The sequence below is a fragment of the Salvelinus alpinus genome, chromosome 24 (assembly GCF_045679555.1).
Source record: "Salvelinus alpinus chromosome 24, SLU_Salpinus.1, whole genome shotgun sequence".
NCBI lineage: Eukaryota > Metazoa > Chordata > Actinopteri > Salmoniformes > Salmonidae > Salvelinus > Salvelinus alpinus.
Window position 1 is genome coordinate 16,219,815 of NC_092109.1, and position 15,065 is coordinate 16,234,879.

At 42.6% G+C, this 15,065-nt stretch overlaps 1 protein-coding gene across 1 annotated transcript in view; it reads right to left on the bottom strand.

Annotated features, from left to right (window-relative positions):
* Nucleotides 1-15,065, bottom strand: part of LOC139551756 (matrix metalloproteinase-17-like) — an 85,143-nt gene that overhangs the window by 24,158 nt on the left and 45,920 nt on the right. The window contains exons 2-3 of the mRNA XM_071363068.1: nucleotides 13,041-13,173; nucleotides 12,743-12,878 (exon numbers count right to left, since the gene is read on the bottom strand). Coding sequence (XP_071219169.1) covers nucleotides 12,743-12,878; nucleotides 13,041-13,173 — 269 coding nt within the window. The remainder of the gene's footprint in view (nucleotides 1-12,742; nucleotides 12,879-13,040; nucleotides 13,174-15,065) is intronic.

Genomic DNA, 15,065 nt, shown 5'->3' on the forward strand with positions numbered 1-15,065 from the left:
GTTTCCATTTCATTTGCCCCATTCTTCCCATAGCCTCCTGTGCCATGGGCTCTATTTGAACGAACCCAACGCAATGGTAAATGTAGGCGCAGGCTGTAGCGCTATAGGTTCTGGGGTGTGTCATAAATATTTGAGTTTTTTTTACTATTACAATTATCGGCGCACTTGCTGGCGTTTGATGAATAAACAAGTTGTGGTAGTGTCGAGGCTTGGCCCCTCACTGGCCAATCAGAACGTGCTCCATGGTGAAATATGTGGTTGCTTCCAGTTGTGTATTTACAATCCTTTCATGTATTGCCTTGGAATCAACTGTAATTCCAATGTTAGTCCATTATAGTCTGTTAAATGGCTTTCAAAAACGAAATAACTAAATATAGACATATCTTTGCTAAATACGTTAACTTGAACCCATTTGCAGTCCACATTGTTCTAAGTAATTGCATGTCTTCAATAGCATTCACACTGATATAGGGGCTCCTACTGTACATTACATTATGGCTGAGCAGGGACATGCCAAACATTGTCAATAAGCAAGATTCAATTCATTATTGATAAGGCCTAAACAAAGCGAAACAACATCTTGTTTTAAATATGCTATGTCACACTTACAGGCACCATAACTTCGGCACGTGGGCATAAAATATTAAAACAAAGCAGACTATGGGGGGTTTTACTCACATCCAAACTTCTCACAGTAGCTGAACAAATATCCTATATAAATAGAGAGGGAGAATGTCCTCTCACCGTTATACTGCTCCCAAAAAGGCCTACATTTTCTGAACATAATCGGAACCATCTTACAGATCACATCGCATTCCCACATCTCCAGAAGTTGCATTGCATGCGCGCAACGCATAAAACCAGGAAGGTGTATCATTCTAATAAGATTGGTTGTAATAAAATGTAATGAAAAACAAGGAATCTGTTTATAAAAATAAATTCGCTGTTCAAATATTCTTTATTGAACACACACAAGAATGGTGTATAAGTATTTTGTAGAAAAGACAAGGATGAAATTCTTATCTAAACATAAAAGAGAAGACAGAAACAAAAAGACCCAGAGTTCTAGGTACAAAGTAAATAATACAAAACAAGGACATGTAAACAGAAAGAGGGCAGATGTCAATTGAAGTCTCCAGAACTTCAGAGACTATCCTAACAATTCCACACCAATAACCATACAAGCTAGAGCATAGGGCAAAGCAGTGGAGTAGTGTACCCTGCACAGCATGACATTTATCACACATAGGGGAGGTATCAGGAAATATCCTATGCAGCTTAGTTTTGGAATAGTGTAATCTGTGTAAGATCTTGAATTGTATGAGACGGTGTCTGGAGTTAATGGAGCAGGTGTGGATATACTCCAAGCTATCTTCCCAGTCTGCTACAGAAATGTTAGTGCTTAGCTTTTCTTCCCATTTTGCTTTAATGGCATCTGTAGATGGTGTGCTAACAGATTGAAAAGCGTCATATAGACGAGATATCAGTTTGCCTGAGGTGGGACAAATGTTGATGCATCCGTCAAACATGGAAGGTTTAGCATTTCTAAATGTAGGAAGATGTTTTCTAACATAGTCTCCAATCTGTAGGTATCTGAAAAAGTTACTTCTGGGAAGATTATAGGTTTCCTTCAACAAATCAGAGGCAATGGTCCCTTCTATAAATATTGTAGATCCCCTGTGGTATTGATCCCTAGTTCTCCCCATCGCTCAAAGGTGTTATCAAGGTTAAAGGGGGCAAAGGAGGGATTCCTGGCAACAGGGAGCAGGAATGATATTGGTGTAGGGTCAAAGTGGACTTTAATTTCCTTCCTGAGAATTTATTCTATATCCTGAGAAGGTACCAAACAAATTAATAAAATACATAGAATAGCTGGAATACTAGATTGGGGTTATTTTACATAGAGGAGAATGTAATCTGCGTATAGAGAAATCCTATTTAGAGTATCTTCAGTATTATAGCCGTGTATTGCTGCATGAGATCTGATTGCCTGAGCGAGAGGTTCAATGTTTAGAGCAAAAAGCAGAGGCACAACCATGCCCCTCTATAAAGGTTAAATCGGGGCGACAATGATTGGTTAGTGAGTATTCTCGCACAGGGTTCCTCTATAAAAGCTGGATCCATTTCGTGAACCCATCTCCAATATTACATTTCTGTAGGACCGTGAATAGATAGGACCACTCAACTTGGTCAAAGCCCTTTTCGGCGTCAAGAGATATAACGGCAAGGTCCACGCTGGGTAACCTCTGAGAATACATAATGTTGCAGAGGCGCATGAGATTGAAAAAGGAGTTTCTGTTAGGGATAAAGCCAGTCTGGTCCGAATGGACCAATTTTCCCAATAAAGTGCTAAGCATAATAGCCAGAGTTTTTGTGCAAATCTTTTGGTCTGTATTAAGGAGAGATATTGATTTGTATGACCCTACCACTTCCGGATCTTTACCCTTTTTATGAACAACTGTAATAAACGCCTCATCGAAAGTAGGTAGGAGATCTCCATCCTCAATGGCCTGAACCAACATTTTGTGCAGGTAGGGAGAATGTTGCTGAATGTTTTATAGGGAATCCATCTGGGCCTAGGGTCTTGCCACTCTTTAGAGATGTAATTGTTTCTCGAATTTCTCCAAGAGATATTACCTTATTCAGGAAGTTGGAATCTTCCTGGTTCAGGGATTATGATCTGCTTTAGATGTCTCGTAAAACTGACAAAATCTGTCATTGATGTCCTTGGGGGGAAGAGAGTAATTTCCCAGTTAACTTTGTGAATCACTCGGTCACTCTCAGTTTTTCGAAGTTGTCTGGCAAGTAATTTGTGTGGTTTGTCACCAAACTCAAAATATGTTTGCTTGGCATAGAGAAAAGATTGAGCAATTTTAGTTGAGAGAATCTGATTATATTCAAATTTCAAAGCGGTAATAAAATAAAAATAATTTTCCATAGATGGATGACTAGCATTCTCCCTATCCAGTAAGTGAATTTGTCCCTCCAATTCTACTCATTTTTCTCTGTTTTGCCTACTCCTGGCAGCCTGAATGGAGATGATACAGCCTCTCAAATAAGCCTTCACTGTTTCCCACAATAATGCTGGGGTTAGTCTCTGTGTTGTCGTTGGTACAGTGCCTTGCAAAAGTATTCATCCCCCTTGGCGTTTTTCCTATTTTGTTGCATTAAAACCTGTCATTTAAATTGATTTTTATTTGGATTTCTTGTGATGGACATACACAAAATAGTCCAAATTGGTGAAGTGAAAAAAAATACGGAATAGTGGTGTGTGCATACTGTATGTATTCAACCCCTTTGCTATGAAGCCTCTAAATAAGATCTGGTGCAACCAATTACCTTCAGAAGTCACAAAATTAGTTAAATAAAGTCCACCTGTGTGCAATCTACAGTGGGGAGAACAAGTATTTGATACACTGCCGATTTTGCAGGTTTTCCTACTTACAAAGCATGTAGAGGTCTGTAATTTTTATCATAGGTACACTTCAACTGTGAGAGACGGAATCTAAAACAAAAATCCATAAAATCACATTGTATGATTTTTAAGTAATTCATTTGCATTTTACTCTGCCTAGGCGTCCTAGCGGGACAACTTCCGGTGAAACTGGAGGGGCGCAATTCAAATAAATAATCAGAAAAATTATGGATATTAAACATTTAGGTACATACAAGTGTCTTATATCGGTTGAAAGCTTAAATTCTTGTTAATCAAACTGCACTGTCCAATTTACAGTAGCCATTACAGCGAAAGCATGCCATGCGATTGCTTGAGGACGGCGCCCCACATCAAAATATTTTTCCACCGGCACAGGTTTCATAAATTCACAAATAGCGATTAAATATTCACTTACTTTTTGAAAATCTTCCTCTGATTTGTCATCCAAAGGGTCCCAGCTATAACATGTAGTGTCATTTTGTTAGATAAAATCCTTCTTTATATCCCAAAAAAGTCAGTTTAGCTGGCACCATCGATTTGAGTAATCCACTCGTTGAACATGCAGAGAAAGGAATCCGAAAATCTACTGCTACACTTTGTTTCAACAAGTCAAAATACGTTTCTATTTACTCCTCAGATACCCTAAAATGTAATCAAACTATAATATTTCTTACGGAAAGAAGTATGTTAAATAGGAAACCGATTTTAGCAGGTGCGTCTTGTCTTCATCGCGCGCCCAAACACGAATTTCCAAGACTGTGTCCCTGTACTAAAACTGATATTTCTTATTCGTTTTGGAAGTTACAAGCCTGAAACCTTGAGCATATACTGCTGACACCCCGTGGAAGCCATAGGAATTGCATCCTGGGAGCTAGAATTCAGTATGCCCCTTTAGTTTCCATTGTAAGAGCATGGTCTCTCAAAAAAACAATTCTGGTTGGTTTTTCTTTGGATTTGCTCCTTACATATCTATTGTGTTATAGTCTCCTACATTATTTTAACATGTCTAGAAACTTCAAAGTGTTTTCTTTCCAATGGTACCAATTATATGCATATCCTGGCTTCAGGGCCTGAGCAACAGCCAGTTTACTTTGGGCACATCAGTCAGGTGGAAACTGAGAAAAAAAGGGACCTAGCCCTATGAAAACCTGGGTCAAACCTTTCGAGTAGCCTTCCACAAGCTTTCCACAATAAGTTGGGTGAATTTTGGCCCATTCCTCCTGACAGAGCTGGTGTAACAGAGTCAGTTTGTAGGCCTCCTTGCTCACACACACTTTTTCAGTTCTGCCCACAAATTTTCAATAGGATTGAGGTCAGGGCTTCGTGATGGCCACTCCAATACCTTGACTTGTCCTTAAGCCATTTTGCCACAACTTTGGAAGTATGCTTGGGGTCATTGTCCATTTGGAACACCCATTTGCGACCAAGCTTTACCTTCCTCACTGATGTCTTGAGATGTTTCTTTAATATATCAACATCATTTTCCCTCCTCGTGATGCCATCTATTTTGTGAAGTGCACCAGTCCCTCCTGCAGCAAAGCACCCCCACAACATGTTGCTGCCACCCCTGTGCTTCACGGTTGGGATGGTGTCCTTCGACTTGCAAGCCTCCTCCTTTTTCCTCCAAACATAACGATGGTCATTATGGCCAAACAGTTCTATTTTTGTTTCATCAGACCAGAGAATATTTCTCCAAGAAGTATGAGCTTTGTCCCCATTTGCAGTTGCAAACCGTAGTCTGGCTTTTTTTATGGTGGTTTTGGAGCATTGGCTTCTTCCTTGCTGAGCGGCCTTTAGGGTATGTCGATATAGGACTCGTTTTACTGTGGATATAGATACTTTTGTACCTGTTTCCTCCAGCATCTTCACAAGGTCCTTTGCCGTTGTTCTGGGATTGATTTGCACTTTTCGCACCAAAGTATGTTAATCTCTAGGAGACAGAACGTGTCTCCTTCCTGAGCGGTATGACGGCTGCGTGGTCCCATGCTGCTTGTACTTGTGTACTATTGCTTGTACAGATGAACGTGGTACCTTCAAGCATTTGGAACTTGCTCCCAAGGATGAACCAGATTTCTGGAGGTCTACAGTACTTTTTCTGAGGTCTTGGCTGATTTATTTTGATTTTCCCATGATGTCAAGCAAAGAGGCACTGAGTTTGAAGGTAGGCCTTGAAATACATCCACAGGTACACCTCCAATTGACTCAAATGATGTCAATTAGCCTATCAGAAGCTTCTAAAGCCATGACATCATTTTCTGGAATTTTCCAAGCTGTTTAAAGGCACAGTCAACTTAGTGTATGTAAACTTCTGATCCACTGGAATTGTGATACAGTGAATTATAAGTGAAATAATCTGTCTGTAAACATTTGTTGGAAAAATTACTTGTGTCATGCACAAAGTAGATGTCCTAACCGACTTGCCAAAACTATAGTTTGCTAACAAGAAATTTGTGGAGTGGTTGAAAAATGAGTTTTAATGACTCCAACCTAAGTGTACGTAAACTTCCGACTTCAACTGTATATACACACAAACATTTATACCAAAAACTAAATTAAAATATACACATAATAATAATAATAAAATGCTTAGAGAAAAAATGTAAGTACAAATAATAATTATATGTACACACACCTACAAATATATACACAAACACCACAGGAGGCTGGTGGGAACTTAATGGGTAGAACGGGCCTGCGGCAATCACAGAAGCAGAACGGCACAAAACTCCAACATGATATCCAGGTGTCTGATGCCACCCCATCTGCCCCGCCCCAACCATCACCACCAGTCCTCTGCCAACAATAAATAAAATGTATGATAATAATACTAATAATAGTATTAATAATAATGCAAGATTTGAGAAATAAATAAATAAATAACAAAACAAAACAAAAATGGGGGACTAGAAGAATATCCATCTGAAAGTGTCAATGATCGAACCTGGCAAGCCACTCGAACAGGCATCCTCTAACCTCCAACGACAGGGCAGTCGTCCAGCCAGAATGAAAGTGAAATGAAAGTGAAATGAAAGCTCTGACCACCCTCCATTGGCCCGGCTAAGCGTCTAATATGTCCGAGAGCAACAATAAAACTACAGTCGGCAGCACTTGCCGAGACAGTTTATTAAGATTTCACCCGCTATGGCACATTTGAGTCCATGAGCAGACCCTAACACACAATGACAAGGCGCTCTAACCCGTACGGGGGATTGCTGTATATTCCCAAATAATTCTGAGTCTGGCAGGGAAGAGAAAGGCTGGGCGAAGATGGAGTTTGTAGAGTTTGGTCATGACATCTCTGTAGCCGGCGCGGTGCTTTGCCACATCGGGCGCATAATCCTCATAGACACGGAAGGGATGTCCTTTATGTAACAGGTTACACCTCATTCGAGCCTCACGCAGGATAAGATCCTTGGTCTTGAAACCGTGACAACAGATGATTACTGTGCGAGGTCGTTGGCCCGGGTGGCACGGGGACAAGAGATGATAACTGGGCGAGGACGTTGGCCCGGTCCTGGCACGGAGACAAGAACGCGATGTGAACGGTCCAGCAGCGGATCCGAAGCCAAAACATCCGATCCCATTGTATCCCTCAATAGCTTGGCGAAGAAGAGCCAGCCTCCACTCCCTCTGCCTGACCAACAACGTGAAGGTTATGACGTCTGGACAAACCTCTAGGCCGACCACTTTCACAGAAAGCCCCTGCACACTCTCCTGAAAGGATGTGCATAGCTTCTCTAAGTTGTCGATCCTACCAGGATTGAATTCAGAGGCCTTCTCAAGGTTCCCAATACTCTGGCCCTGCGAAGAAACCTTTCGAATGGTGCTCTCGATTTTGGTGTCCAGTTCAGCAATAGTAGCCTTAAAACACGTAGTTCTCCCAGAGGCCGGATAAGTTCTGAAAGTGTCACGTTATTACCTGTGCCTTCCGCTATGTCTGTCTCGTTGTTTGGTGGGGAGGAGGCCTCCGACGAGGATTTATTGTCCTTTAATCGCCTATTACCCAGCATGTTCACATAAAAAATGTCAATATTGTACTAGAAAGAAACCACTGTTGTAAAAAGTAAAGTAGGTTAAGTTAGAATGTTTCACAAACACAGCCGTTCACTCCAACATGCTAGCTCCGCCCCTTCAATCTGTTTTTTTGAACAACAACAATAAATAAATGTAAATGTAACGACATCATAAAGTCGCCAGGATAAAAATACTATTTGTTATAGTAGGGAGGGCCTGGGGTTTGAACATATTAAACGGAAAACAAGCAATTGTTACAGGTTACAGATAACTTCTAAATACGATGGGCATGACATGTAGCCTACATCATGGAGGGGGTTTAACGCACGGGACCTGCATGGCTAAAATAATGTGGGCCTGCCTGTAATGCAGAGATAAAAATGGAATGTCTACTCACTGTTTTACCCCTCTCACACTTGATATTTTAATAAATCTTTGGTGATTTAAGATTTATTTTCAAGCGGTCTCAGGAGCCAAACCCTTTATCGACAATATTGACTACTTCGTGATTGCATTGGGCATTTTAACCTGTTGGGGATGGGGGCGCTGTTTAGACTATTTATGCTAACTTGGCTAATTTTTGAAACGGCTTCCCACAAAATCCTTGATCGTACAATATGCATATTATTATTATTATTGGATAGAAAACAGTCTATAGTTTCTATAGGAGTTGAAATTTTGTCTCTAAGTGGAACAGAGCCCATTCTACAGCAATTTCCCTGACATGGAGTCAGATTTGAGAAATGTTGGCCACTCTTCTGAACTCAGTTAAAAGGGCACTGTCGTTGCTATGACTATACGGACACTTCTTACGTCTTCCCCTGGATGCCTTTACGTGATGACGATTCCAACGGGGTCGATTGCACGTTCACAGGACCTACAAATGAAAAAACTCTGAAGCTAGTCATTCTTTGGGAGCTGCGTCATGAGCCTAGAGGACACCGGCGCGCACCTGTTCCAAGCGTTAGTTTAGCCTGTTATATTTCTCCGGTCATCTTTTCACTCGTTATAGGAGTTAAAAACATCATAAGGTAGTTAATTTAAAGCGTTTTATAGCAATTTATATCCGTTTAGTGCGATTTTGGGACATTTATTTTTGCAACGATGTGAAAAGTTGGGCACGCTTTTCAGTTCATCCCGAACGCAGTTGACATTTCCACATGGCAAGAGGACAGCTTTCCACCAAAAGATGATTTCTCCCAAGAAAGGATCCTTTGCCCAAGATACTGATGGAAGAACAGCTCAAGGTAGGACATTTTTATTATGATAAATCGTGTTTCTGTCGAAACATTTTAGTGGCTTCGGACGCCATGTTTTTTGACGTAGCATCGCTTGGCGCAAGCTGTATTGAAAAGTAAGGATAATTTAAAAAATGTAATTCCGCGATTGTATTAAGAATTAAATTGTCTATCAATCCCTGTCCACCCTATATTTTTTAGTCACGTTTATGAGTATTTATGTATAAGAGTAGATCACTGTCTAAGTGGCGCACAGACTTTTTCTGACCAGCTGAGCTACATTCCACATTGTCTAACCATGATTTTGGTGGCTAAATATAAACATTTTCGATCAAACTCTATATGGATTGTGTAATATGATGTTACAGGAGTGTCATCTGAAGAATTCTGAGAAGGTTAGTGAAAAAATTAATATATTTTGGCGATGTTTACTTTTATCGCTCACTTTGGCTAGAATCAATGCTGGGCTGCTATGTGCTATGTGCTATGCTAATATAACGATTTATTGTGTTTTCGCTGTAAGACACTTAGAAAATCTGAAATATTGTCTGTATTCACAGGATCTGTGTCTTTCGATTCGTGTATGCTGTGTATTTTTACGAAATGTTTGATGATTAGTAAGTAGGTAAACACGTTGCTCTAAGTAGTTTGTCTATTCCATTTGTGACGGTGGGTGCAATTGTAACCGATGCCATCTACCTGAAATATGCACTTTTTTCTAACAAAACCTATCCCATACCATAAATATGTTATCAGACTGTCATCTGATTAGTTTTTTTCTTGGTTAGGGGCTATAAATATCTTAGTTTAGCCGAATTGGTGATAGCTACTGGTGTTGGTGGACAAATAAAAGATGGTGGATTATGCTAATGTGTTTTTAGGTGCTAATGTGTACATCTTTACATATTGTGTCTTCCCTGTAAAACATTTAAAAAATCGGACATGTTGACTGGATTCACAAGATCTGCGTCTTTCATTAGCTGTATTGGACTTTAATGTGTGAAAGTTAAATATTTAAAAAAAATATTTTTTTTGAATTTCGCGGCACTGGTTTTTCAGTGGGGGTGGGGGGGGAGTGCCGCTAGCGCCACTCTCATCCTAGACAGGATTTTAACTAAATACAAAGTATACATGCATCCAAGGCACATTAGTATACTCTTGTTCGACGCGAATATGGACAGTGTGCGTCACGGCTGGATAGGCTGTGTTTCCGCTCTCAAAATTAATGTCATAACCAACTGCGTTACCTCTAAAAACAGTTTTTGTTTGGTCTTAAATATCCTTACCAGCGCTGCCTGAAATTAGAACTTTGGATCATGTTGTAAAGGACAAGTCTAAAATATTTCCCCCCCTCCCATCTGAGCGCAAGTGTGCTGATATAAGACAGGTAAATTGCCGAACCTGGCGTTAGGTCTGGAAAATTACAGTTTTTAGATGATGAAATTGCCAACTAACGTGCGTTTGACACTAGCGCCGCCTTAACACCAGCTGAAAATAGCTCCCTATATATCTATATGTGGAACTATTGAAGTGTGGACTCCACTGAAATTCCCTGAGTGTGTTTGTGTGTATCCCTCTCCACACAGCTCCCAGCCAAGCCCCTGCCCCATGACCCTCTGCTCTACACCAGCCCCTTATCTCCAGCGCTCTCAAACAAACCATTAAGGAACATTATTACAGTGTTTGAGCCCTGACCTTACTCTCACTGGGGCTGGTAGACCCGAGGCCAGTCTGTGAGAGCGGTAAGTAGAAATGACTGAGAGAGAACTTCACCTGTTTAAAGAACTTCTGTTGACTCTTTAGATGACTGGAGGAACATGGATTCAAGCTTTTTTTTCTGGGATGCTTTCATTTACACGGTGCAGTGAGGCAAGACTGGGTTCAAGTCAACAGATAATCAATGGGTGCTACTTTCTAAACCCCCAGGTAAAGAAGCGTATACAAGATCTGCTTGGTCTCTGAGCTCTACGGCCCAAACCAAGAAATGTGTGAGAGAAAACTCCAGCTCTGCACCCAATGAGCACAGTGTTTTCAGGATTATGTACAAATCAGTACTAGTGTGAATACAAACACATTCTCCCTGGTCTCAACAGACAGTCAGGCTGCCAGCAGACAGGAGAGGTGAGAGGAGAGCAGGAGCAAGCAGACAGGAGCGAGGCATATGATTGGCACTAGAATGCAGGCGAAAGAAGGAGAGAGGGAGAGCGAGAGGGAGAGAGAGAGGGAAAAAAGGAAAGAGATAGATACAACTGCAGGATCTGTCAATGAGGGGGAAGAAAGGTGTGTGTGTGTGTGTGTGTGTGTGTGTGTGTGTGTGTGTGTGTGTGTGTGTGTGTGTGTGTGTGTGTGTGTGTGTGTGTGTATGTATGTATGTAATAGAGGCTATGTATGTGTCAGCAACTTTACAATCCATCTCTCTCAGCTCTTTCATGCACACGTATGCACGCACACAGAAATGTTCCATATGCACAAAAAGCGTATTTCTCTAAAAGTTGGTGCGCAAATGTGTTTACAGCCCTGTTAGTGAGTATTTATCCTTTGCCAAGATAATACATCCACCTGACAGTTGTGGCATATCAAGAAGCTGATTAAACCGCATGAGCATTACACAGGTGCACCTTTCGCTGGGGACAATAAAAGGCCACTCTAGAATGTGCAGTTTTGTCAAACAACAACAGATGTTTTAAAACTTAAAACACAGATGTTTTAAGTTTTGAGGGAGTGTGCAATTGGCATGCTGACTGCAGGAATGTCCACCAGAGCTGATGCCAGAGAATTTAATGTTCATGTCTCTACCAACGTTGTTTTAGAGAAGTTGGCAGTATGTCCAACTGGCCTCACAACCTCACACCACGTGTAACCATGCCAGCCCAGAACCTCCACATCCGACTTCTTCACCTGCGGGATCATCTGAGACCAGCAATCCAGACAGCTAATGAAACTGAGGAGTATTTCTGTCTGTAATATAGCCCTTTTGTGGAGATAAACATATTCGAATTTGCTGGGTCTGGCTCCCCAGTAGGTGGGTCTGGCTCCCCAGTAGGTGGGTCTGGCTCCCCAGTAGGTGGGTCTGGCTCCCCAGTAGGTGGGTCTGGCTCCCCAGTAGGTGGGTCTGGCTCCCCAGTAGGTGGGTCTGGCTCCCCAGTAGGTGGGTCTGGCTCCCCAGTAGGTGGGTCTGGCTCCCCAGTAGGTGGGTCTGGCTCCCCAGTAGGTGGGTCTGGCTCCCCAGTAGGTGGGTCTGGCTCCCCAGTAGGTGGGTCTGGCTCCCCAGTAGGTGGGCCTGGCTCCCCAGTAGGTGGGTCTGGCTCCCCAGTAGGTGGGTCTGGCTCCCCAGTAGGTGGGTCTGGCTCCCCAGTAGGTGGGCCTGGCTCCCCAGTAGGTGGGCCTGGCTCCCCAGTAGGTGGGTCTGGCTCCCCAGTAGGTGGGTCTGGCTCCCCAGTAGGTGGGTCTGGCTCCCCAGTAGGTGGGTCTGGCTCCCCAGTAGGTGGGTCTGGCTCCCAAGTGTGTGGGGCTATGCCCTCCCAGGCCAACTCATGGCTGCGCCCCTGCCCAGTCATGTGAAATCCATAGATTAGGGCCTAATGAATGAATTTAAATTGACTGATTCCTTATATGAACTGTAACTCAGTAAATCAGTTGAAATTGTTGCATGTTGCATTTATATTTTTGTTCAATATAGTAATGGTTTCACCCTCCCCTCCCCCTTGCTTCCCTTCCCCATGACCCTGGCCTGCACACACATCCATCTGCAGTCCAGCACAGCGGTCCGCATGCAGGGACTGTTTGTACAATGTTTCACCCATTTCATAAAGTATCTTCACACATCCAACGCTGATCCTCCCTGAAATCCAACACACCTGCTCAACACCAGTTGCAATCGTTATCCATGGACTAGATTGTACATGCAAAGCAGGTTATGTGTTCCCTACCATCCCTGGTACCATACTCTCTACCATACCCAGTCCACTCTACATCTCCTCGGTCAGCCTCACACTGATAGCACACAGACTGAAGTTGTGGCCAGGTGTGTTTATTCTATTGTAGTGTACTGTACCTCCAGGAGAGGTGTCTCTTGCTCCACTTGTTCTGGGGCGTCAGGGCTCGTCTCCTGCGGCCCACCACCGCCTCGGTCTCAGACAGGTCCGGGAGGGAACACCTCGGGGTCTTCATCAGGCCCAGGGTGGCTTGGTCTGAGCAGGGGAACAGATACGCAGATGTACACGTTCATATTGAGTAGTAAACTAGTGAGAGTGTCCACCCATTAATCAATTAAAGCTGTATGGTTTTAGCAGAACGTAAACAAGACAAAGACAAAGACAGTGTGTGCATACGTGCCACACACACACACTTACCCAGCACTCCGGTCTCCTCCAGTCCTCCAAACTTCTGCATAGCTTTGATGGCTTTGGTCAGGGCCTCCTTGGTCTGGAGCTGTCCAGTCACCGGGTCAGGGGGTGGGAGATACCCAAACTTACTCAGCCAATCCTGGAGGAGACAAAACAGGAAGTGTTAAGGACCATTCCAGCTATTCCAAACCCCTGTGAATGTGTCAGTGTTATGAATGTGTAGGTGTGTGTATTTAAACATCTACAGTATACATTTGATGTGTATTTGAGCACGTGCATGAGAATATTTGAGGTTATACAACGGGTATGTCTAATTCTAGATGCTGATTGGTTAAAACCGGGTTCCAGCAGGTATCTATTCCACATGTTACCACCGGCTAAATCTATGACGTTAAAATGCCTATTTACTCTGTTCCATCTGACTGCGCAATACAGTGTCTCATCAGCCCAGCCAGGCAATTTATAAACTTGATCTCCACTGTAAAAAGCTTCTAGACATTATCTCACATTTATTTTAGACTAACAATTAGTTTTCAACAGCGGAGATTTGTATTAACCTTGCTGCCTGTCTCTCTGACATTTGCAACATTGTTCAAATATTGAAATTCAATCTCCAGCTGTCCCATAGTAATGAACGTGCCAGGAGTCGGGACAAGACAGCCAGTCTGGTAGCTTTTCTCAGCTAGTCGAAATCATGAATCAGCATCATTTTTATGGATATATACAAAGAAATCCCAATAGAAAAACACAAAATGCAGCTAGTTTGCTGTCATTCCAGATTAAACTTGAAGTGATTGTGTTAGCTGTCTAAGTTAGTTGGCTAGCTTCTCTGAACAGTGTCCTGGCGGGAGAGCAAATTTCCTATGCCAGGCGAAATCGTGCATCATTAGCTCATTGTTATGGATGTATTCTGTTATTCTGGCTGCACTGTTTGATGTGACTGTGTTAGCCGAAGTTGTCTAGCTAGCAAGCAAGGGATAAGAACATTGGGAAAGGGAAGGGAAAGGGGAAGCCTAGTCAGTTGCACAAATCTGAGAGTTAATCATGTCTGGCTAAAATGAAAGTTAAGTACTGACATCCTCTCTAACCACTCAAGCATTTTCTCCTCCATCTCTGAGCATGCAGTCAGAGTTGGTTAGTTTTAAATGGGCTTTTGATCAGCGTTGAGTGATGAACGACTTGCACTGATAGCCAGGACCACCCCTTCTATTGACAACACTCCACAAATTCCATTACCCAAATTGCTTTGTGCTTACACCGCAATCCTACCGATGATATGTGCCTCCCCATTCATGGTATTAGCAGAGTTCAGGGCTGCAAACTGGGAAAAGTTTCTGGTGCAACATTTTAAGGACTCTAACTTTTACTAGGAAGCACATGAAGTTACGTTTTCTAATCAAAATGTACAAATCCTTCTACCTCATCAAATAAATAAAAAATCCTTTGATTTTAAACCAATTCATAACTCCAGCTAACGAACAAAACTAGAAAGTTAGTCACCATGACTACACTAATCAGTGTGTGTGTGTGTGTGTCTGTGCGCAAGCATGTGTACATGCACGCGTGTGTTTGGCATCTCAACTCTTGGAGTGTGAAAGAGAAAAGTGACACTTCTGAAAGTGTTGATTCTGGAGCAGTGTGTTTGCACCTCAGCAGTGCTGTCAAACCAGGGCACTCTGACTTCCTGCTTGCTTAACTCAGCAGCCAGCTCCCTATATCACCACACTACCACACTACCACATGTGGACACTCAAACACAGTCACTGGCCCAGAGCCTCAGTCTACTGCCTGACCTATGGAAGCCAATCTAACACATCTGATAGCTGCAAAGGCTACTGGAGAAAGAAGGAAAATGGAAAACGTTGCCATCTATAGCAGCTGAATTAGAAGAATGACGACATCAGCATTTCACTTGTCTGCTGACTGGAGAGTGGAGAGAATGGAGAGAGATGTTTTGTGGGTCGAGGGGTTTTGGGCGCTACTGGGCCATTCTGCTGAGCTTATAGGTTCTGTGTTGCCCAAAAGTCCAAC